The sequence below is a fragment of the Lactuca sativa genome, chromosome 1 (assembly GCF_002870075.4).
Source record: "Lactuca sativa cultivar Salinas chromosome 1, Lsat_Salinas_v11, whole genome shotgun sequence".
Lineage (NCBI taxonomy): Eukaryota > Viridiplantae > Streptophyta > Magnoliopsida > Asterales > Asteraceae > Lactuca > Lactuca sativa.
The window spans coordinates 12,207,601-12,233,034 of record NC_056623.2 but is presented as its reverse complement, the minus strand read 5'-3'; the positions used below and the strand labels follow the sequence as shown (position 1 = coordinate 12,233,034).

At 41.1% G+C, this 25,434-nt stretch overlaps 2 protein-coding genes across 2 annotated transcripts; both read right to left on the bottom strand.

Moving 5' to 3' along the window:
* Window positions 1–7,833: 7,833 nt before the first annotated feature.
* LOC111904160 (thioredoxin M-type, chloroplastic) lies at window positions 7,834–8,791 on the bottom strand. Its single transcript, XM_023899941.3, has 2 exons — window positions 8,427–8,791; window positions 7,834–8,279 (listed from the first exon to the last, which is right to left on the bottom strand). The coding sequence occupies exons 1-2, from the start codon at window positions 8,632–8,634 to the stop codon at window positions 7,963–7,965; spliced, it is 525 nt and encodes a 174-aa protein (XP_023755709.1). The 5' UTR covers window positions 8,635–8,791; the 3' UTR covers window positions 7,834–7,962.
* A 1,395-nt stretch (window positions 8,792–10,186) lies between these two features.
* Window positions 10,187–12,156, bottom strand: LOC111904159 (uncharacterized). The gene is made up of 5 exons (XM_023899940.3): window positions 11,919–12,156; window positions 11,417–11,546; window positions 11,130–11,330; window positions 10,880–11,047; window positions 10,187–10,804 (listed from the first exon to the last, which is right to left on the bottom strand). The coding sequence occupies exons 1-5, from the start codon at window positions 12,050–12,052 to the stop codon at window positions 10,334–10,336; spliced, it is 1,104 nt and encodes a 367-aa protein (XP_023755708.1). The 5' UTR covers window positions 12,053–12,156; the 3' UTR covers window positions 10,187–10,333.
* Between the last annotated feature and the right edge of the window lie 13,278 nt (window positions 12,157–25,434).

The following is a 25,434-nucleotide window of genomic DNA, read 5'->3' as shown; positions in this document are numbered from 1 at the left end:
CGCGTTCTTGTCCAGAGCACTTGAGGGTTCGGTTCGCCTTAAACCAGCTCCGCCTGGGAGCGAAGGATTGGTCGAAGTTCGTGACTGCGAACTTCACTTTGGCCGAGATTTCCGAGGTGACCTGGGAGAGGTTCACCACTATGTTCAGAGATGAGTATGTTCCCCCGGTGGAGAGGGAACGGTTGATCCATGATCTCTTGACCCTCAAGCAGGGTACTGATTCTGTGACAGTGATCACCAGGAAGTTTCATGAGAGGGCGATGTTTTGCCCTGAGCAGGTGTCTTCTGAGCAGGCTCGCATGAGCCGTTATCTGGGCGTTCTGAGGAGAGATATTCAGGAGTTCATGGCGAACTCAACATACCGGACATTTGCTGAGCTTTAGGCAAATGCCCGGAAGAGGGAGATTGAGTTGGAGACTCAGGCCAGGGAGGAGGCCGAGTCACAGAGGGTGGATCAGCGACCGGCTCAGTCTCAGCCGACAGCCAAGCGGGCTAGACCCGCTGATTCGAGATCTGTAGGCGCGAAGGGCCGAACTTGTGGGAAGTGCGGTAAGAGCCACCAGGGGTCGTGCAGGGCAGGCGTATGCAACAAGTGTGGGAAGGAGGGGCATATCGCGAGGGATTGCCCCAAGGGATTTTCGGTTTGCTTTCATTGCAACCAGACCGGCCATCAGAATACCGAGTGCCCGCAGCTTCTTCAGGGATCAGCGCAGGGATCTGCGCCTGCTGCTAGGACTACCGAGGTTCAGCCAGTGAAGGCCGAGTCCCTGAAGGCTCGTGGGAGAGCATTTCAGTTGACCGCGGAGGAGGTCCGCGCGACGCCTGATGTTGTGGCTAGTATGTATCTTTTCATCTTTTATTTGAGTTGAGTTTTATGCTTATATGATGATATGCGTAGGTACTTTTCTTGTGAGTTCTGTGCCTGCTTTGGTATTATTTGACTCGGGTGCGAGTCGGTCGATTGTTTCCATAGCATTTAGTCAACATATTAGTACCCGTCGAGAGGCGTTGGACCGACCTCTATGAGTTTCCATAGCTGATGAGCGAGCACTGTATGCTTCGGATGTGATTCGAGGATGTGTCCTTGAGATCTTCGGTGTGGAGTATCCGATAGATTTAGTCCCGATCGTGATGGGGGACGTGTATGAATTGATTGAGCCGATATGGAGCTGTAATAGACTGCGAGCACCAATTGGTGACGATTCGAGACCCTAGTGGGGGAGTTCTTACGGTGTACGGTGAGGGTACACGTACGGGGTCAACATTTTATTCGGCCGCCAGAGTGAGGCAGAGTCTACAGCAGGGCTGTAGAGGATTTGTGGCATATGTGATGGATGCGAGGGTTGGTTCAGAGGGGACCGGAGTCAGTGAATGAGGTCCCGATAGCGTGTGAGTTTCTGGATGTGTTTCCAGAGGAGTTGCCGGGTGTGCCTCCAGAGAGGCAGGTAGAGTTCGGTATTGATTTGGTTCCGGGAGCTGCGCCTATCGCCAGGGCGCCTTATCGCCTTGCGCCTTTGGAGATGCAGGAGTTATCCTCACAGATTCAGGAGCTGCTGGGGAAGGGGTTTATCAGGCCGAGCAGTTCACCATGGGGGGCACCCATTATTTTTGTCAAGAAAAAGGACGGTTCGCACCGGATGTGCATTGATTATCGTGAGTTGAATAAGCTAACAGTCAAGAACCGTTACCCATTGCCGAGGATCGATGATCTGTTCGATCAGTTGCAGGGAGCATCTTGGTTCTCCAAGATCGATTTGAGGTCTGGATATCATCAGGTGAGGGTGCGGGAGGAGGACGTTCCGAAGACAACATTCCAGACTCGTTATGGGCATTACGAGTTCATGGTGATGCCTTTCGGACTCATCAATGCACCGACGATGTTCATGGATCTCATGAATAGGGTGTGCAGACCGATGTTGGATCGCTTGGTGATCGTGTTCATCGACGACATATTGGTGTATTTGAAATCCAGAGAGTAGCATGAGGAGCATTTGAGGGAGATCCTCGGAGTTCTGAGATCGGAGAGGTTGTATGCCAAGTTCTCCAAATGTGAGTTCTGGCTGCGAGAGGTTCAGTTTTTGGGGCATCTCGTTAACTAGAAGGGGATATTGGTCGATCTGGCCAAGATTGAGGCGGTTATGAGGTGGGAGGTGCCGATGTCACCCATCGAGATCAGGAGTTTTCTGGGTTTGGCCGGCTATTATCGGAGATTTATTAAGGATTTCTCCAAGATTGTCGTGCCACTCACCAAGTTGAACCGGAAGGGTGTTGCATTTTCTTGGGGTCCAGAGCAGCATACCTCGTTTGAGACACTTCGCAAGAAGTTATGCGAAGCCCCAGTGTTAGCCCTTCCGGAAGGGATGGAGGATTTTGTGGTATATTGTGATGCATCGATATCCGGATTGGGAGCGGTGCTTATGCAGAGGGGGCATGTGATAGAATATGCATCGAGGCAGCTTAAGCCTCATGAGTCAAGATATCCCACTCATGATTTGGAGCTGGGAGCGGTAGTGTTCGCTCTCAAGATCTGGCGACATTATCTGTACGGGGTTCGGTGTACGATATACACGGACCATAAGAGCTTGAAGTATCTGATGGATCAGCCCAACCTGAATATGCGCCAGAGGAGGTGGTTGGACGTGGTCAAGGATTATGATTGTGAGATCCTGTACCACCCGGGCAAGGCTAATGTTGTAGCCGATGCACTAAGCCGTAGTGCGGAGAGCGCCCCAATGCGAGATGTTTGTTTGAGATTAACGGTGATGAACCCGGTATTGGATGCTATTCGTGGGGCCCAGGCTGAGGCTGTGCAGACCGAGAGCCAGAAGAGAGAGCGAGTTGTTGGGCTGGTATCGGAGTTCGTTACCGATAGCCGGGGGCTTATGACATTTCAGGGTCGGATTTGGGTACCGTCCGTGAGCGGAACGCGTACCATTTTGATGGAGGAGGCCCATCGATCGAGATTCTCGATCCATCTCGGGGCCACTAAGATGTATTTGCACCTGAAAAAGGATTATTGGTGGACCTGTATGAAGAGGGATGTCACATGGTTTGTAGAGAGATGCTTGACTTGTCGCAGGGTTAAGGCCGAGCATCAGCGTCCACATGGTAAGCTGCAGCCATTAGAGATTCCCGAGTGAAAATGGGAACAGATTACCATGGACTTCATCACCAAATTGCCGAGGACTGCGAGGGGCGTCGATGCAATTTGGGAGATTGTGGATAGGTTGACGAAGAGTGCTCACTTCCTGGCCATCATTGAGAGCTCTTCCGCGGAGAAGTTGGCGGAGATGTACGTGAGAGAGGTGGTATCGCGGCATGGAGTGCCGATATCGATTGTCTCAGATCGAGATGTACGTTTCACTTCCAGATTCTGGAAGAAGTTTCACGAGGAGTTGGGTACGAGGCTGCATTTCAGTACTGCATACCACCCACAGACGGACGAGCAGAGTGAGCGGACGATTCAGACGCTCGAGGATATGCTTCGGGAATGTGTATTGGATTTCGGAGGGAGTTGGGACACGTATTTTCCCTTGGCGGAGTTTTCTTATAACAACAACCATCATTCGAGCATTGGCATGCCGCCCTTTGAGCTGTTGTATGGGAGGAGGTGTCAGACCCCTATTTGTTGGGGAGAGGTAGGGCAGCGTGTGATGGGTAGTACCGAGATTGTGCTTCAGACGACAGAGCAGATCCAACAGGTCAGACAGAGGTTGTTGACCGCTCAGAGTCATCAGAAGAGCTATGCGGACAGATGCCGGTCCGAGCTTGAGTTTCAGGTCGGCGACTTCGTGCTCCTGAAGGTCTCTCCTTGGAAAGGAGTGATCTGATTCAGGAAGAGGGGCAAGTTGGGGCCCCGATATATTGTTCCTTTTAGGGTGATCGCAAGGGTAGGCAGGGTAGCCTATCGTTTGGAGTTGCCAGCAGAGTTGGGTCAGATTCATGACACTTTCCACGTGTCGCAGCTGCGAAAGTGTATAGTCGACAAGTCGGCAGTTGTGCCATTAGAAGATATTCAGATGGATGCGAGCCTGAATTATGTTGAGAGACCAGTGGCGATTAGGGATCGGAAGATAAAGGTTCTGAGGAATAAAGAGGTGCCACTGGTGCAGGTCCAGTGGCAGCATCGGAAAGGGTCAGAGTTGACTTGGGAGCCGGAGCATGAAATATGAAACCCTAATTTCCAGGGTTTGGGACCTATTTAAAGGCCATTATGTCTGTCCATTGCGGCTACCACACCCTAGAGAGAGTCCTAGATCGCTTGTGAGGAGAAGAAAGTCCATTGTTGATCATTTGTTGGTGAAATTTGAAGGAGAAGGTGTCCAAGGCAAAAGTAGGCTGAAGGAAGTGCAAATCTAGTGTCTTCAGAGATCAAAGGTTTCATATTAAGGTATTCCTTCGGACCTTCTCTAGTGTTGGGTGTTGATTCATAGATTTAGGGTTTTTAAACCCTTTAGAAGAAGAGTATGTAGAGTATTTAGTCCCCTTTGCGAGTTTGTGCTTTGGATCTGGACTCAAAGAGGTCCAGAGACCTTAACCCTTGGAGCTTTATGAGCCATTTTGGAAGTCATGAGCTTAGAATGTCATTTTTGGGGCTAAATCACCATTTTGGACCATTTCTATGTTATATGTGTGTCAAGGTCCAAACTTTACGTGATTATCATGCTTGGGGAGGCCAGATCTATGATTGTATGGAACAGATCTGACCTCGGGAGCTGTATAGAGTTTGTGCATGGCATGAACTCGCCGAGTCCGAAGAACAGACTCGACGAGTAGTATGAATATTGCCCGTTAATCACTCAGTGAGTGGACTTGCTGAGTTGGGGTATAACTCAGTGAGTCAGGGAGAGTCAGGGGGGAACTGAGTTCAAGTGGAACTTGCTGAGTTGTTCTTGAGACTCAGCGAGTTGAGTCGGGGTGGCCCCTCGATTCATGCCAGGTGGAACTCGTCGAGTCAGGGGAAGAACTCGACGTGCCAAGAGAGGGATTAAGAGAGTCAGTGGACACGTGTGGACTCGCCGAGTTGCCCTAGTGCACTCGACGAGTCGGGTCAAAGTTTGACCGTTGACCTTGTTGACTCTTAGGGTTGAGTACAGTTGTATTTATGAGAGTATTTACTTTGTGTGATTAGGCAGAGGCTAAATCACATTTCTTCCAAGACAGATACTTATCAAGACCGCGAAGTGAGTTTTCTCACCATACGTTACCTAGAGTGGTATATTTGTGTAGACCAGAGGGTCTTATGTGCTATGTATGAGATTATGTTCTATGTGTTATGTGTATGTTGTATGATGTTATAGACCGGACCGAAGGGTCCGACGATACAGACCGGGCCGAAGGGCCCAACGAGCTATGACCGGACTAGAGGGTCCAACGATCTACAGGACTGGGGGGTCCCGCTGAGACACATCGACCGGAGGGTCGTATTATAGCCTCGAGTGGCGTATGTGTTGTATGTGGTATTTTGGGGAACTCACTAAGCATTTATGCTTACAGTTGTTGTGTGATGTGTTTCAGGTACAAGTGATGAGCGCGGGAAGGCGCCGACATGATTCGTACACACTTGGGGAGTTTATGTTTTGGATTCTGGGGAGATGTTTTTGTGATAAATACATTTGATACAATATGTTTGATGTTATTTTGTGAGTAAATGAATGTTTTGAAAATGAAAAAAATTATTTTGAAAATTTACGTTGTTACATCAGATCTAGACCTTTTCCTTCAGATCTAAACCGTATATGTAATTTATTTTCAGATCTAAACTTTTCAGATCTGAACTGTATATGTATTTTATATCTACAAATATGTTGGGTAGAACATGGGTAGATGAAATAGTTGGTTTTGATACTGCCTGAAATACGTGTTAAGAGCATATTTGATAAACATATGATGATTTAGGATACATATTAGACCTAAATAAATTAAGAGGGATATTGGGTAGTATTTCCTTGTGAGTACCAATAAGATATACACGGAGGGAATAACTTAAAAAAAAACTTGTCGTTTATCTGAGAGTATGGATTAGACTTAGTCAGTTATCCTTAGTTCGAGAGTATGGTTAGGACATAGTTACTTGTTTTAGATCCGGGAGCATGGATCAGACAAACTGATCCAGGAGTATGGATTAGGTAAAGTGGTAAATTTTAGATCCGGGAGTAAGGATGATATATACCCGATCCAGGAGTATGGATTAGGTAAGAAGGTAAATTTGCGATCCGGGAGTATAAATCGGACATATCCGATTCGGGAATATGGATTAGGGTAAAGAGGTAACTTTTAGATCCAGGAGTGTGGATTAGGTGAAGAGGTGAATTTTAGGGTATGGATCGTCCTGTTGTGAGGATCATGTACTCACCAGGTTTCTCAACCTGACCCACTCTGTTTATTTGTATCACAGGTGTCGATATAAAGCTATACTACACTGAGAGATTAAAGAGATGCAGATCACTAGTATAAATGAATGTAAGTTCTGTTTATGTTTATGTTTATGTATTGACGTTGACATCCCAAAGTTTTAAAATGAATAAAATACATTTCTTCGAAAAAATGTTTTGATAACATACTTATCCTGTTTTTTGGGAACAAAATTCCGCAACGCATTTCTATACAAGTATACTCTAATTTTAAAAATAAAGCATAAACAAATTAGTCTTTTCTGGCCATGAAAACGGGGATGTCACAGTTTGTGTTTTTGAAAATACAGTTACGGATAATTTGTGGAGACACTTTGTGTTTTACGCATACAACATTTGTTACATTTCTAAAGAGAGTAATGATTGTTAGATTTTGTAGGAGAGTCCAAAAAATGGCGAAATATAAGTACATATACTCAAGTATTCAAAACATGGATAAGATTAATAAGAATTGTGGAATAAATTATTGGAAACCGATTTCTAGAAAATTGTCAAATAACTAAGTTGTCTACCAAAACTACCTAGACAGAAAATTTTGCTCCAAGCTGCCTGTTAACTACTTAGTTGGCAAGCAACTTGATCTGTCTTCGAACTTACTCAAACTTGTTTGTTTTATAACTTCGCTTGAATATCAACATATTTTCCACTTAATTACCGGTTCTATATGAACTTCAATTTTAATTAGCATGTTTTTTTACTATATTCAAGAGATCATTGCTAGGGGTTCTGCCCTTGGACCCATAGGGGCGTTGCCTATTAACCCTCATATTTCTTCATGTTTGGAATAAAATTTGCTTTATATATAAGTGTGCACTTTATCTTTGCACGTCCTAACTTGTATTAGAAAATAGTTCAGATACTCACCTGACACTCGTGTTAATTCAATTACACTAAATTCCTGCTAACACTAAAATCATCGATATAAATTCTCTATTCTCCCTTTGAACACTGATACTTGTATTGTAATCTTTCCATCACGATTAAGAATCATATAACAAGAATAGAAGACAACATCACCATCTACAAAAATACTGGTAAAGATTGGATTTCAAAGTAAGTATTGAGGTTCTTCATATTTAAAATCTTGTTGAATTGCATGATAATCGGATCCGTGACTTATTTACGAAGAACCTAAACTTGAAATTGTGTTAAATTAGATTATCCCCGAATAGTTTTTTTTTTTTTGGAACAACAAATCTAATTTAATCCTAAACTAATCCTAAAATCTACCTATGTCTCAGATGAGACGAGAGACTTGATCCTTCGACCTCAAAAAGGAGAACAACACCTGATACCCTACCACTCGGGTAGAGGCCCTTTGGTATCCCTGAGTAGTTACCAGAAATATTACTTAAGCAAAGTAATTCTATATTCAAGTTATTGATTATCACTAATCTTTTCTTTAGAAAGTCCCCGACAATTTAAAATGAAGGATATAGTATTAACATGAAAAATATTTTTACAATTTCTTGTACACAATATTTTTGTGAAATGTAACAAAAATTGCATAAAATTTAAGCCCCTTATGAAGCCTTGAAGGCAAGCGTTATTACTCAACATACTTGTCTAAAGTGGCACAAAGAGTGGATTTAGGGACAGCACCAATGACACTCTCTTTCTTCTCTCCATTCTTGAAGAAGAGCACAGTTGGGATGCTTCTGATTCCATATTTTGATGCTATGTTTGGGCAGTCGTCGGTGTTTATCTTATAGCACAAAGCTTTGCCTGCGTATTCCTTTGCAAGTTCATCCACCACCGGAGCAATCATCCGGCATGGCCCACACCACGGTGCCCAAAACTCCACCAACACCGGCATCTCTGCTGCTTCCACCATTTCATTCCAAGTGCCGTCTGTCACCACTTGAACTACAAAATCCAAAATCAAAAATGGTGTTTTCAGTGAATGCTTGTTAATACAAAAAGGAATATACCAAACCATACATATATGATATCTATTTTCCCGATATTTTATACCCACAAACAAAATAGAAATTTCCAAAGAGAGATCTAGACCTTGATTTACAGCAGCTTTGCAGATGATGCGGGATCTGAGGTTGAAAGAATGAGCAGAAGACGAAGATGTTATAGCCGAAGCTTTCATCGGAGGCTTCAAGATGTTGGTGAAAGAGGGTTTATCCATGGAAGTAAAGCGACGATGAGAGTGTTGTAGAACGCAGGCTCTGGGAGTACCCATTTGGAAACACTTCTCCATAATCGCCATTCCACTTCTCCTGCTGTGTGTCTGCGTGGTACTTCGGATACAGCTCTGAGGCTTCTAACAATGGTTCAAATGGGAATTTATTTTCTATAAAAATTGGAAGTCTTGATATAATTTAGTGGATGAGGTAATATATGTTTTTTTATGAAAAGTAGAAGAGTTTCGTGTATATAGAAGATATTTAAGAGTGGATATTGCTATAGAGGATCGTAAGGTGGTTGAGGCTCTCAATTTTATGTGGACGATATCTTAAGACCTTCAATATTCTTCTCAAAGATATAAATCGGACACATGAGGTTCCAGATGCTTTGCTGAGATTGTGGCTCCACATCGACATCTAACCATTTTTTCGATATTTACATAATTATAAATCATAGGAATTTGAAGTAAAAGAGTTCTTCTGATTTGGTTGCATGGAACTTGTTTATTTAATTGTTTATATGAAAATAACGTTTTTTTGTTTATTGAAAGATCAAATCAATATTTTAATGACATATTTAATGAAGATTGAAATTCACATGAAATATGCTATAAAAACCAATATGATTTCTATTTATGGTTTTCGTGACCGAGATAGATTGTTATGTTCAATCTATTGTTGTTTGGATAAACCGAATTTTCCAACTAAACAATTTGAATTTAACTATTTTGTTCAAATATTCAGATTTTTAGATTTGTTTTCAACAAAATTGAGTTATTATTTTGAATTTCAGATTGGTTTTGGTTCATAAAATAAAAACCGAATAGTTTAAAAAAACAGAATAACAATTCATTACTTTATTTATATGTATTATTAACTTGTAATATATCCTTAATATTATGAATTTACTAAATTACTTTTTAATAGATTAAAAAGTTTCATCTAATATAATAACTTAATATGTGTTTCTTATCCAAAAAAAAATTATTAATTAATAAAATATTAAACTAAAATATATTCTTTTTGTAGTTGTTTATAAATTTTAGTTCACAACTAATTAAACAATTTTCTTTAGTTTCTTTTTATAGAGTAGGCTAATACTCAAGTTATATATTTATTAAAATGTATTGTCTTTTAAATATCAGATTGTAAAAACAAATCCATTCAAATTGTAGTTTGGTTGGACTGAATCGAATTTGAATTTTGATTGAACTCTTAGGATTCATGTTTTGAAAACTGAAATCAATTTGCATTCACTTGATCAAGTCGAATCGAATCGACCCATCCAAAAGAACACCCTAAATTCTAGGTGAAAGAAGCAAAGCTATTATGAGCGATAGTTATTTTGTATGACTGAATTTGGAAAACTAAAAAAGGTAATAACTAGAGTTGCAAAGTAAATAAAGTTGAGGTACTACGTATAACTGGAAAAAGTTGAGGTTACTACTTAAATGAACGGTGTATGGAAATGAGTAAAAGTTGGATGATTTCCCTATATCTCAATCCCTAAAAACGTTATCACAATCTACACCAAGTCCCTACAAAAAATTTCAGTCACAAAAATACCTTGGATTCCAAAAACTTTTCATTTTCGAACAACGCCCTTCAGTGACTGAAACACTCCAGTCACTAATCTTTGGACCAATAGTTCCCAAAATTCATATTACTATAAAGTTTTAGTATAAAGTCTTAGCTAATCACAAAAAGAAAAAAAAAAAAAAAAAAAAACATACTCTTCCTTCCAACTGTCATGATATACAGTACACAAACAAACCCCAAACCTCAAAACGAATATTCTTTCAGATCACCCAATGAGTCATTAATTTCCTCATCAGCAGCACATTCTTCAGCCGAAAGTGGAGGCAACTGTCTTGTTTTCCTCTTCAAATTATGTTTATGCCAATCACTCTTGAAATGTTCTCTATACTGTTTTGTATCCCCCACACTCGCATCACATGTACTGCATTTACTCTGCTTTACCTTTACCTCACCTTCTGTGATTTCGGTTTTTGGAGCCAACTTTTGCTTCTCCATTTTCTCGGTCAGCTGGGCAACAGGTTCGGGCAGCTTCTTTGGTTCAGTTGATGTTGATGTTGATGATATGGATACTGATACCTCCTCATGACCTTCATAATCATCTGTATTGATATCACCTTCACCATGCACTGAAACTGCCAGAATTTCAGACCTCCCTTGAAGATTCCTCAAGAACGCGTCACAATCCCGGAATAATCCCGGGTCCATTTCACATACCTGGTTTCAATCAATTAACTCTCATTATATTATGTCCAGATTAAATCAAAATGAATGAAACAAACATCGCCTTACAATAGAGAGTTGAATTCCAGAAGCTTCTTTAGAAACAATGACAGTTTTCCATTCCTTCAGTTTTTCTGAAAGGGAGTTGAAGTTTTCTTGAGGTAATGTTAGCCTTAGTCTCATGGGGGATCTCTTTATTGGGAAATGTTTTTGAAGTTCCTTGATCACATCTAATGCCTGTACACCAAATAAAATTACTCAAAATTAGATGATCTGATTAAAAAATTCTACAAGAGATGGAAATTAGAGATAGGATTACCTGTTTCTTTGAACTGCTATGTGAATCTACAGCAAAATGAATCTCATGCATCAAACGCTCAATCATGCTTATAGTATACGGGCGTTGAGTTTCAGGGTTTATAGTTTTCTGCATTACAATAGTTGCAATGTCCCTAAATTGATTTGACAATTGTGATTCTCTCTCTTTTCCTGCAACTTGCAGTTCTCCTTTCTCCAAAATCTGTTTACCATAATCAAGTTTTTATTAAGAGTTTGAATTGATTCTAACCAACAAATTAAGCTCAAAAGATATTGTATTTTAAAAACCTCCAGACAGATTTTAGTCTGATCATCCATCCCAAAAGCAGCCTTTAGATCTTTTGACTTTGCAAGAACTCCTTTAACAACATTTGAGTAGACGGTGTGTGATTGCAATACTTCATCCAAATCTTTCTCACTGATACAGGATTGCATTATATATATTTCAGAACCGCAATAATCAAAGCTAAAGCCCGCAATAATCTACAAATTTCTTTATTCGATTCGTTGATTATCTAAAACCCTAAAACCCTAATGTTCAAGAAGTCTCTCGATCACATAGCACAAAATGATATATCAAATCAAATAACACCACCGCTTAAAATTAACTCGAAAACAAACCCTAAAAGTTAACGTAACATATAGCACAATAGGAAGGATACAACAACGATTCCTAGGTCATATAAACTGATCGTCCCCAATATTAAACCAGGAATAGGTAAATTTCTATCATATAGTATGAATTAATGAATATGAGAGTATGAGAAGTTTGGGAACGGGAGATGCTTACACGCCGGAGCGCCATGAGAGGACTTTGTTCTTATAACAAGCGATCTCAAATCGGTTTCCATGTTTCTTGAGACGAACGGCGGCTACGTTCGTGAGTCTTTTCTGGCCTACCGGCTGCACAATTGATCGAGACATTTCTTTGCCGACTGATGAATGATGATGATTTCCTCTTTCTGAAACTTGTCTTCGCTTGAGGTTGCCTTGCCCTTCACTGATAATATACGGCGTGCTGTATACACGTTGAACATTTTACAACTAGGGCAAGCTCGAGTAATATTAATTTTCTTAAGGGGTTAACGTGTAAATTATTAAAACTAAAAAAACAAATTTACACGAATGTTATATTATTAGGAATATCTTGTAAATTATTAACACCGTTAATAAAAGTTAAGTTTTCATAAAATTGCCGATATACTCTGACCTTTTATTTTTTCTTTTAGTTAGTTTATAATACAATAAAAGAAAATGAAATGCCCTTTTTAACCGAGGTCCTACCCATCTTGTACAAAATCAGTGGAAATGGATTTCTCTTGTATCAAAACCAAAACAAAACATTGGTTCTTAGAATAAGGTATATATTATATAGGTTGATTACAAGAAGTAAACATAATTATTTTTTAAAGTATGAATTTGAAATAAATACAAATGAAATGATTATTAAGTAATTCAATATATATGGTTGACAAAATAATTCATATTCAAAAATCAATACTTGATCATAATGACCTTTATATCCTTCAACACAATAAAAGTGAACAATTTGTGCAATTAAAACTTAAGGAACTCACATCACTTGTTGAAACAACTTATGATTAATTCAAGCCACTGTGCTAACGTCTAATAATACAATAGCCTAGCTGTAAGAAAATACTTAAATATTAACAAATTTGACAATAAAAGCAATCATCGGGACCCATGAAAGTTTCAAAATTCCCCAACATGTAGCTAGGAGCCATAAACATAACTAAAAGGAAGATCAATATATATATATATATATATATATATATATATATATATATATATATATATATATATATATATATATTGATCTTCCTTTTAGTTATGTTTATGGCTCCTGGCTACATGTTGGGGAATTTTGAAACTTTCATCGGGACATATATATATATATATATATATATATATATATATATATAAAGATTTTTCAAAAATTTCAGCAACAACTTGGACATCGAGGGAAGGCTACATAAATATAATGCAATTTATAATATTTCATTTTCACACATTTATAGTAGTTATTCTTTAGTTTATAAAGTAAAACAAGTAACATTATATAAATGTTTTATTTATATTGATTCAAACAAAATATCATTATATATAATCAAAATGTATAAATATAAAAATTTATAAAAATAAGATATTATGGTTTGTGGATATTAAATTAATTAAATAACTAAAAAATCTGTATTGATTTAAACAAAATATCATTATATATAACCATGTTTGGCTATCGATTCTTGCAATCATTCAATTTTGATTTTCGGGTATATCGATTTTGGGCATATTAGGTTTAGGTTATTTTTTACTCCAAGAACCGGAACCAGGATCTTAAAAGCTTCATATGTATCCCTTGATTCATTCCATTGTTTTCTTTACAAACATTGTACAAAATTATTGTTCTACTTTAAACTGCCAGAACTACTTTGTTATAAGTCCGATTGACCTAAATTTCTTTCCAACATGTAGTTGATTATTTTACTATATTTTAGACTTTGGGAGACCTTATTTAGTTGCTATTGACTGACTTACATGGGCTATTACAGTTGTTTCAACATTAGGCATAATTATTGTTCCACTCTAAACTACAATAACTACATTATACGTTTGATTGACCTGAGTTTTTTTCTGGTTGACTTGAAATGGGTTTCAAAGCCAACATTTCAATAAATTATGGCCATTAACAGATTTAATACTCAAAATAACCGGTACCATACTCGAAAATAACCTGTACCAATCAAACTTGTTGGAAGTCAAACTAATTAGTATGGTAATGATAGCAAACATTTTGAGCAACTATACTTGAAATTTGTCATTTATTCACTTTTGAATACTTTATTTGACTTTTGGATTAATACCGGGAGATGTACAACTTGGTTCTAAGAAAATTATCACTAATATAAGGGTAATGTAAGGGTTGGTTATAACATGGGACAAACAAGGACATGTGTAAATTAAATGCAACTATAGAAGTTCAAAGTATATTATATTGAAGGGATAACGACTTAAAAGGGTAACATATTCTTTGATTTGTACACATTAAGTCACTGAATTTTTTTTTGTCCACGTTTTCCCATTGAACTTGTTGAACTGTTCAAAAAACATCCTTATGACCTACTATTAGAGGTTTACCCGGTTTCCAGCGTATTTGATAGCTCCGGTCATCTTCTCCGGCGTTCCTGATTTTTCCAGCGAACTCAAAAACTCCGACATTCATGATTTTCCATCAGATCACTATTCATCGTCTCCAACCTCCAGCCATAATGTTCTTAAGCAAACCTGAAACAATTTCTTGAGCCTAGGATCGTGTTCTGATCTAACCCACATATACACACACTCAAATTTGATAAATCATTTATAGAAAATCTGTAAAAAAACGAAATGATACACACATCCATATCTGGGTTCGTGTTCTGAACAGACACATACACTCAAATATAAAGAAGCTCTCAAGAACACGATAAACAATCCTGATGAACTAGATAAAGATCTGAAACACAATATGAACAAATCCATCCAAAAACTTCTAGATTTCGAGTTTATTTTGGAAGAATTCATCTGGAAGCGATTTCCAACACACACATGCTTGTTTTTTTAGATCCGACATACACTCCATGGATGAAATCGATTTGAAGGTCAGATCTGGAAAATGGGTTTGAAGCTACATCGTGTTTTGAAATCTGAGTGTTGTTCCATATATGATGTTCATCATCTTCAAACTCCAACTTGTATCTGATGTTTATTGTCTTCAACCCAGATTTGATGCTCGAAGCTTCCCTTGAAAACCTTTAAACATGGTGTGTTCATCGATTTTCAGTAAGGTGTTCGTCTTCATCATGTTCGTCTTCTTCCCAAAAAAAAGAGCTCCAGAAGTGTTCAAATCTGAAATCAAATGATCTTTAAGGTTTGTAGCGATTTTTTGATCTCTTCATTCGAGTTTAAACCTAGATCTCTTCATTCGATTTTCAGTTCTCCAAACATCTTCGTTTGATTTTCTAATAAAAAAACCTCTTTGTTCTTGTTTTGATTTATGAACCCAAAACTCGAATAAAAACACACACACACACACATTATGTAACGCCCGTAGATCAGGGCTAGTCAATTTAGAGACGATAGGCGTCAAAAATGAATTTTTGATTAAAGATTATTTAGAATGAATAATCTTAACTAAGTTATAGTATATGTTACAAGGTTTTCGTGCATATAAAGAACGCCGAAATCCGAGTTATAACGAAGAAGTTATGACCTGTCGAAGTTTCGCGACAGAACCAGTACGACACAACGCGACGTAAAAGGTGAATTTATGTTAGAGCGATATTTAGCCTTAGTGATCCAAACGAAAGTTGTAGAGTTCGTTAAACCGTGAGCGTGCATAAAAAGAACGTCCAAATCTGACTTCGTATGAGGAAGTTATGATTTTTCTAAGTTTCAGCTTAGCAGTATGCAGCCCGAATACTCGATTTGAGATCGAGCGGTTTTTAGCCAAAACAATCTAAACGAGAATCGAATATCTCGTCAATTGTAGTGAAACGATAAAAAGATAGGCGAAAACGGACGTCGGATGAAGAAGCTATGAATTTATAACGGAGTTTTCCAGTCCCGGCCTACTAAAAATAATATAATAAAAATAAAGTCAAAATTAGCCAACAGAGTCTAAACGAAAGTTGTAGAGCGTAGTCTCACCTTCGCGTGGATATAAAGAACGTCGAAAACGGAGCTCGTATGCGAAAGTTACGCAATTTAGAAGTTCGACGAGTCAATTACGCCCAGCGTAATTTGAGTACGCCCAGCGTACTCAGTCGGATGCAACTTGTCTGACCAATACTCGAGTGCCACCAGTCGACGCACACAGTGACGTCAAAGTACGCCCCGCGTAACTCGAGTACGCCCCGCGTAATCCCAGACCCAACAGCCTATAAATAGAACTCGAGATCAACCATTTCCTTGCGATTTTTCTTACTTTCTCTCTAAGTTATTGCCTCGATTTGCGTGTCAATCATATCCCGAAGCCCCGATATTATTCCCAAGCCCCGAAGCAAGATCCGAAGCCCCGAGGATCCCGAAGAGCGTTATTCCCGATCCGAAGCGCTGCCCGCGAAGAGCCGGTTTTTGTGAAGATCTTCCAGATCTACGGAGAAACACTACTCCTGCAAGCCGTAGTGCTGCCCGATCATCTTCTGATCAAGTGAGTGTATAGTCACTTTCATCTTACACATAAATATGAAGTATTTTATAAAATACGTGTTATGTGTATATTTATATATATTGTTGTTTATATGCGTGAGTGTATAGTCACTTTCATCTTACACATAAATATGAAGTATTTTATAAAATACATGCTATGTGTTATATATTAATTATCTATTTGAGATGGATTTGGAATTGATGTTTTTATACGGGTGTTAAATGATTTAAATTGTGTTTGTATTTATATCTACAAAAATGTTGGGTAGAACATGGGTAGATGGAATAGTTGGTGACGATGCGACTTCGTGCCTATTTGATAAACCTTGGTGACGATGTGACTTCGTGCCTTTTGTGTAAACCCAGGTGACTATGAGACGTAGTGCCTATTGTGTAAACCCTGGTGACTATGAGACGTAGTGCCAATTGTATGAACCCTGGTGACTATGCGACGTAGTGCCTGTTGTATAAACCGTGGTAGCAAATGGACTGTGTGCCAGTTCCTTAGGTAAACCTTTAGGAATGAATGAAGAAAGTATAATCGATTCTTAGGGTAAAACCTTAATAAATAAAGAAGATAATGGGGATGGGTATTTGGGTTGATTGTTGATAATTGAATATAATAAATTTATTATTGTGGGTTGAAAACCCTATATGCTCACCAGGCTCCCAAGCCTGACCCACTCAGTTTTCTTTGTATCACAGGTATCAATACGAAGACATATTTCACTGAGAGAATAAAGGAGATGTAAATCATTAGTGTAAATAAATGTAAGTTCTGTTTATGCTTATGTGTCTGTATCGGAACATGACATCCCGAGATTTTGTTATATAATGAAAATACTTTTCTTTAAGAAATGCTTTGATAAATTCTTATCATATTTATTTTATTTTGGGGACAAATTCTGCAACAATTTTCTTTAAACGATTATTCTGATTTTAAAAACAAAGCATAAACAAATCGGTCTTTTCTGGCCATGAAATTGGGGATGCCACAGTTGGTATCAGAGCATTAGTTTTAGCGAACTAGGAATTTGTAGGAAATTTCTAGACTTAAACTTAGAATGCTAAGTAATGATTGTGAGGAATATGTCTAAAATATGTTAGGTAGTACACCTAAATTGACACAAGCACTAGTTTATTTTAGGAATGATGCCTAAAATGCTTTTATGTGCAAAATGTTTTGTGTGATAGCTATATTGATGCTATTATTTGTTCGGATCTATGGTCTGTTGCTGACCGGATCTGGAAACCTTATGTGTTTAGGATTCTAAGCGTATGGCTACGATATTAGAACTAGCATATAAACGTTTCGGAGTGATAAGGACGATTTGAATATCTATCGTGAATGAGGATCTAATTTCACCTTATTCGGTGTGTAGATCAAAAATGGTGAGAACAAGAAGTGGAGTTGGAAATGCTGATGAAAACAGGAATCAACCACCCGTGATTGAGCAAATACCTATCGTAGCAGCAGCACCTGAGCTGATAACAATGGCTGGTGTACAATTGATGATTCAGACGATGTTGGATCGTCAGATGGAAAAAACTAGACGTCTGCTTCAACAAAATCGTGAAGAACTTTCAATCCAAGTTGAAGAGCCCGAAGTGAATGGAGGGCCATCGGAAGGTGGAAACTTCAGTGGTACCGTTGGTCAAGCCAACCCACCAATTGTTAGACAAAACAATTGTGATGGAGGAAATGATGGAAGAGGATGTAAATACAAGGATTTGATGGAATCCAAACCACCGTGTCTATCTGGGAGCCCGAAGCCGGTGCAAGTCATGGACTGGATCTCCGAGATGGAGACAATGTTTGAAAGTTGCGAGTGTAGTAACAGACAGAAGACCGCTCTTGCAATTCCTCTATTAAAATCTGGAGTACTGAGCTGGTGGAAGTTACTGGCCGGTTCGATGCCCAAGGGGGAAGCTAGCAAGATGTCTTGGGAAGAGTTCGTGGTACAATTGAAAATGCAATACTGCTCTGAGCAGGATCTCCTGGAAATCAACAATGAGTTCCAGAATCTGAAGAAGGGAAAAATTGAGCATCACTGAATACGCCACAAGCTTTACGAAAAAGATGAAGCTTATTCCATACCTACTTCCAACTGAACTTTCCAAGGTCAACAAGTTTGCCAATGGATTACCAGCGGAATTTGGTCCGATAGTCAAGCAAGCAACCACTTTGAAAGCCGCCATCTGGGCAGCCAAAAATGTTGAAACCCAAATAAAAGAAAAGGGTCTGGAGAGAGCTGAAGTTGGAGAGAAGAGGAAACATGAAGGGTCTTCAATAATCAACAAAGAAACCAAATTCTAGAATCTGGAGGAAGAGATGAAGCTAAGTGGTGCGAGAAGTGTAAAAAGAAACACTTCGGGAAGTGTAGCGAGGATATGACTTGCTACAAATGTGGGAAGACGGGGCATTACGCCAACAAGTGCGCATCCAACAAAAAGGTGTGCTACGGATGTAACGAGGAAGGGCATATTTCTAGAGACTGCCCAAAGAAAAACGCACCGCCACAGCCAAGGTCATTCCACATGATCCTCGACGAAGCGAATCAAGGATGAGGAATTTATATCCAAGGATCAACTTATGATGTAGCCAATTAAAGGCATAGTATAAGGTGAACTTGAACTTTTGTGTAATCATTTCAAGTTATAATGTAAACCCTGGTTTTGATATTTATGTGATATTTATGGTTTTAGTACCTGATGTGTTAAATGATTGTGTGATTTTTGTATAGTGACTTGGTTCGACTGAGAGACAATACTTGGGACGAGTATGAGTAGGTGTGAAAGGTAGTAGATGCATATACTACCGGAAGCACAGGACTCGCACTTGGATCGGGGAAAGTCACAAGGTTACCAAGAAGCTAGTGATTGATTCCATTTTATTCTAGTATATCATTACCATTGTTTCAGTAATGACTAGTAAGATGGTTCTTGTTCCGACCCTAGTGGTCATGTTTAAATTTGAGTTCGACTACGAGGAGTATGTTACGTGGTCTAGAGGACCAAGTTAGATGTAACATCTGACTTAAGTCAGAAGGTTGAAGTTAATGCGATTGATAGTGCCGCGCTCGTTGTTAAAAGAAGTTTGTAGGCAGAAATGCTACATGCTGAAATGTGATTATATCACATTAGAATATGAAGGAAGGTATATTCCATTTTGGAATTTAACTCTAAGAGACCTGAGTCTAAGCATTACATCATTCGATGAGAGGTCAGTAGAGCACGACCCATCGGTTTGTTACAATAGATAAAGGAAAGTATTTATCCTGAGAAGAAGGAGGAGCCCATAATAACGACTTATTTGGTAACTCGAAGGTTGCGATTGAAAGTACAACATAGTACGATAAACAGAGGCAAGATTGAGCATCGTCTGCGATCAAGAAATCCATAGAGTTAAATACTCTTTCGAGGAAACATAGAATTTACGGTTATTACCTAGGATGAAGAGATAGCATATGGAATCATTATACAAGTTCTAATTTCATTGATGATTCCGGGACGTAATCATCCTAAGGGGGAGATAATTGTAACGCCCGTAGATCAGGGCTAGTCAATTTAGAGACGATAGGCGTCAAAAATGAATTTTTGATTAAAGATTATTTAGAATGAATAATCTTAACTAAGTTATAGTATATGTTACAAGGTTTTCGTGCATATAAAGAACGCCGAAATCCGAGTTATAACGAAGAAGTTATGACATGTCTAAGTTTCGCGACAGAACCAGCACGACACAGCGCGACGTAAAAGGTGAATTTATGTTAGAGCGATATTTAGCCTCAGTGATCCAAACGAAAGTTGTAGAGTTCGTTAAACCGTGAGCGTGCATAAAAAGAACGTCCAAATCTGACTTCGTATGAGGAAGTTATGATTTTTCTAAGTTTCAGCTTAGCAGTATGCAGCCCGAATACTCGATTTGAGATCGAGCGGTTTTTAGCCAAAACAATCTAAACGAGAATCGAATATCTCGTCAATTGTAGTGAAACGATAAAAAGATAGGCGAAAACGGACGTCGGATGAAGAAGCTATGAATTTATAACGGAGTTTTCCAGTCCCCGCCTACTAAAAATAATATAATAAAAATAAAGTCAAAATTAGCCAACGGAGTCTAAACGAAAGTTGTAGAGCGTAGTCTCACCTACGCGTGGATATAAAGAACGTCGAAAACGGAGCTCGTATGCGAAAGTTACGCAATTTAGAAGTTCGACGAGACAATTACGCCCAACGTAATTTGAGTACGCCCAGCGTACTCAGTCGGATGCAACTTGTCTGACCAATACTCGAGTGCCACCAGTCGACGCACGCAGTGACGTCAAAGTACGCCCCGCGTAACTCGAGTACGCCCAGCGTACTTGTAACGTCCAAAATTTCAAAACAATTAAAACTTTTCAAAATCACCCATTTTATTAACGTTGTTACAAAAAGGTTTTCAATACATTATTAAACAGAGTAATTTCCCAGGTTCATATCATAAAACACCAACGCGAAGAACGGTACGATCACGCCTTTGCCTTGCCACAGACTCTCGAGAACCTGAAACATAAAACCACAACTGTAAGCCCGAAAGCTTAGTGAGATACCCCCAGAATACCAACCACATATACGCCTTTCCAGGCCCTGACCTTCCAGTCCATGTGTATCAGGGGACTTCCGTCCCTGCTGGGTAAACCTTCCGGTCCTACCCACGCCGACCTTCCGGTCCATCACACAACATAATCGCCTTCCGGCCCATAACATATTGCCTTCCGGCCCGTAAGCATAAAATGCACATATAACATAACAATCAATCATATAGTAGTTCATAGACAACAATCGATCAATAGATCACATATCATAGCATTAATCTAACGAGATACCGGTTTAGCCGGTCACTATCATAACATTACCCTATGAACCAGTCATCATACTAATTGCATACATACGCCTTTCCAGGCCATGACCTTCCGGTCCACATAGTAACGCCTTCCGGCCCATAACATGCAATGACAACTACCCGGATTTCCATCCGATAAAAGGGTCGGCCTTGATGCCATAAACCCTAGCGATATAGTGAGGATAACTCACCTCGAAACTGCCGACTGAACAGATAGCTCAAGCTGCTCCGATCACTGATACGATCTCCACCTCTGGACAGTCACCAATGCACTGAACTCAAACAATAACAACAATTACCAAAATACCCCTGGAACCACTGGTCAATCCTTGGTCAAAGACAAGGTCAAGGTCAACCCCTGACTGACCCTACTCGCCGAGTCAACCCTATGACTCGCCGAGTCCCCATATTCAGAACTTCACTCAACCCGCGATCTAACTCGCCGAGTCACCCCAAGACTCGCCGAGTTCAACGACTCTGAGTCCACTCGCCCTTAATTCACCGATTCCTTAAGATTCCCTTCCTACACGTCGAGTATCCCCTTTTTACTCGACGAGTTCCTCCTGGAAGAATCGCGGGGCCACCCCGACTCAACTCGCCGAGTCTGAAGAACAACTCGACGAGTCCCAGTAAATCTTCAAGCTACTCGCCGAGTCTGTTCATCGGACTCGGCGAGTCCATGCCATGCAACCGCTCAAACTGCTTTCTAATGGCAGAACTGCTCCGACCATTCATAGGCCTGGCCTTCCTAGACTGGTCCATCACGTAAGGTCCTCATTTTGGTGCTCATGATACACCCCATGATTCATAACATACATATTGACCTAAGGCATAAGGATTCCAATCCAAAACCTTCATCAATTCCCGAAATTAACAGGCATGGGACATTCTGGACCTCCAAAGGTCCCAATACAGAGTTACAATCGTTTGGGGGACTAGGGTAGCATTCAATCTAATCACAAAAGGGTTCCACAAACCCTAATTCCATAAACACATCAACATAGCAGAGCATAACTCGAATTCTTACCTGAATAATGTGCCCTCTGTGTCCCCAAATCCTCAGAACGTGACTCCCTTGCTGTTCCTTTAGCCAAGCCCTTCTCTTCCTTGCACAACAACACTTCCAAGATCAACAATGGCCCTTGAACTTTGCTCCAGATGCACCCAATCGATTTAGGGTTCTTCTCAGAAGGCTAAAATGAACAATGACGACCAATAAGTGCCTCTTATACGTCCCAAACCTGAACGGTTAGGGTTTTCGCTAAACAGCGCAGACTCGCCGAGTCCATATCTGGGCTCGTCGAGTCCAGTCGCGAACCCGCGACCCGGTCTGCGATCCTACTCGGCGAGTCTAGGCTCCAATTCGCCGAGTCCCCTCTTAAAACACCCCAAAATCATAATTATATCAATGTTTGGAATTCCGGGCTGTTACAACTCTCCCCCACTAGAACTAGACTTCGCCCTCGAAGTCTCACTCTGAAAATAGCCCCGGATGCTGCTCCCATCTCTCACGTTCCAGATCACAGTTCATTTCCGATCCCCTCCGGTGCTGCCACTGGCTTCTCGGCATAATTCCGGCTCGCATCCCCCTGAATGGCTTCTAATGGAACCACCGCCGACTCATCGGCTATACACTTTCTCAATTGCGACACATGAAAAATGTCGTGGATTTGTCTCAAATCCGTGGGCAACTCTAAACGGTAGGCCACCCGGCCTACCCCCGCAATCACATGAAAAGGCCCAATATACCGGGGCCCCAACTTGACCTCTTCCTGAATCGAATCACTCCTCTCCAAGGAGAGGCCTTCAGGAATACGAGGTCGCCGACCTGAAATTCAAGCTCGGACCGGCGTCTGTCTGCATAACTTTTCCTATCGGCTCTGGGCAGTCAATAACCTCTGTCTAGCCTGCTGAATCTGCTCTGTCGACTGAAGCACGATCTCTGTACTGCCCATCACTCTCTGGAACCGAGAATTACCCAAGATGCAACTCTGCTCTAAATCTCAACGATCACTTGACCCATAAGGGTTAGGAAACCATGAACCACCGGATCCCCGATCCAAAGCCCACCTTGTCCATTCCGGACCGACTGAGAGATCCATTCTCACTCTCAGAGCAACTCTCACAAGTTCTCCTCTTGCCATCACATACACATACTGAACTAGTCCCAACACCCGCAGGTTGAAAGACCCGATACACTGATGATATCCTCGAACATCTCCCAAGATGAACCACTACACCCACCCTACACTCTGATCAGAATCACACTGAGAATTTAAGATTCTCTCTCTCCCTGCATCCCTTCTGAGCCTCAACAGACATCCCCAACCGGATGGGTTCCTACTTCGCTGCCGCGAACACGATGCTCGAAGGCATACTCGAAATACTCTAACCATAACTCTGCTCTGCAGCTTTCATTCTTATGAACTTGCACTCCCCTTCGGAGTTACACACCTTTCTCTTTTCCTTCCAAGGGACCCTCTTGGCCATAATGCCACTCCAACCGGTGCTACGGTGCTTGCCCCAAGTGACACCACCCTTTTTGCGTAACCGCTATTCACATACTCTGGTTCTCATTGCAGGGGCTCTCAATCCCATGCACCCTCTCCACTCATCAAATCACTGCCTCAGCTAAACAAGATCACTATCCCGGGGCCAGACCTTCCAATGCAATCACACTGCAACATACACGATCCGCAATCTCAAACTGATCCAGCAATACCAACAGAGTCTCCAGCATGACTGGACCGACTCTCATAACACATACTAGCCACTCGAGGCTATATCTTTGTGGGTCCGTACACCCAACTCTGCGAACCCTCAGGTTCTAACTCCGGGAACCTTCCGGTTCCAGCTGTAGAAACATGCACAACATAATCCCGTGGGATTAATGCAGTACAACCCATCACGTACCTCAAACATACCAATACTCTGATCGCATAACCCCGGTTACTTACTCAAGCTTGATCCCGGCCTTCTCTCAGGCCTCCACAATCAAATGCCCTAGGTCTGTATCCCGCCCCGCATACCCGACACTCGCTCTCGTCGGCCTATACTCTGCGCTGACAAACACTGCTGAATCCCAACAGCTAAGCACCCTCACATACTCATCGATCTCCCGGAGAATTCTCCAATTCTCCCCCACTAAAGCACTGACTAACTGCCACCGATCGTCATTAACGACCTTTCAGAACAATCCTGCACAAAGAGAACATTTACCCACTGACTGCTTCCCACAAGCATAAGCAACCCTCAGCAAAACACATCTCCTCCCTGATCAATCCACTCAAAAGAATCCGGTCTTTCAATCATCCACTCTACGACTGCAGATGCTACCCGACATTCAACCCAGTGCCGCATCTCCACTAACAACCCTCACGAACGATAACCAACGGAATTCCCAACAATAACCCGTAACCAAACCCACAACCTGCCAAAGGATGAATACCACATCGAAAACCGCACAAGGCTACCGGCACCAAAACACCGAACTATAACCATACCAAACCATCAGGGAACAACGAATACCGCATCGAAATCCACACAAGATACCAGCACAAACAATACGCCACAATCAATGCAAGGCAATCAAGACATCAAGAAAGCATCATACCCGCAGCTGCCTTCGGCACTGCTCCGTCTCCCTCTGCCGCAAGCCGATAAGCATGACCCTGAGCCCTTGGGGCTTCGCTCCATCCTATCCCCCTCCTGAACTCCTCAAGACGGCCGGTGCTAGAGCCTGCACCGGTCCTTCAGAAAGCTGTGGACAGTTGACCCTTAAATGTCCAACCTGCCGACAATGATAACAAATCCTCAAATCCCGAATCGGCACTGACTGCCGACAATCCCGCGCATAGTGCCCCTCCTTTCCGCATTTGCGGCATGCACCACCGGACCAGCAAACTCCGGTGTGACTCCTCCCACACTTCCCACAAGTGTGGCCGCTCCGATCCCCCATTCTAACAGCAACGGTACTGGACCGTTTCGGCACTGGTTGCGACTGCATCGGGGCCTGCCTCAGCTCACGTAACTGCAGCTCAACCTCTAACTCACGCCGCATGGCGGTCTCCTGTAACACCAACAAGGTCTCGCACCTCTGCGCAGACACGAACTGTCTGATATCCCCCTTGAGCATACTCAGATATCGGGACATCTGAGCCTGCTCCGAAGCGAACTCAGGGCAAAACGTCGCCCTCTCAATAAACATCCTGGCGAT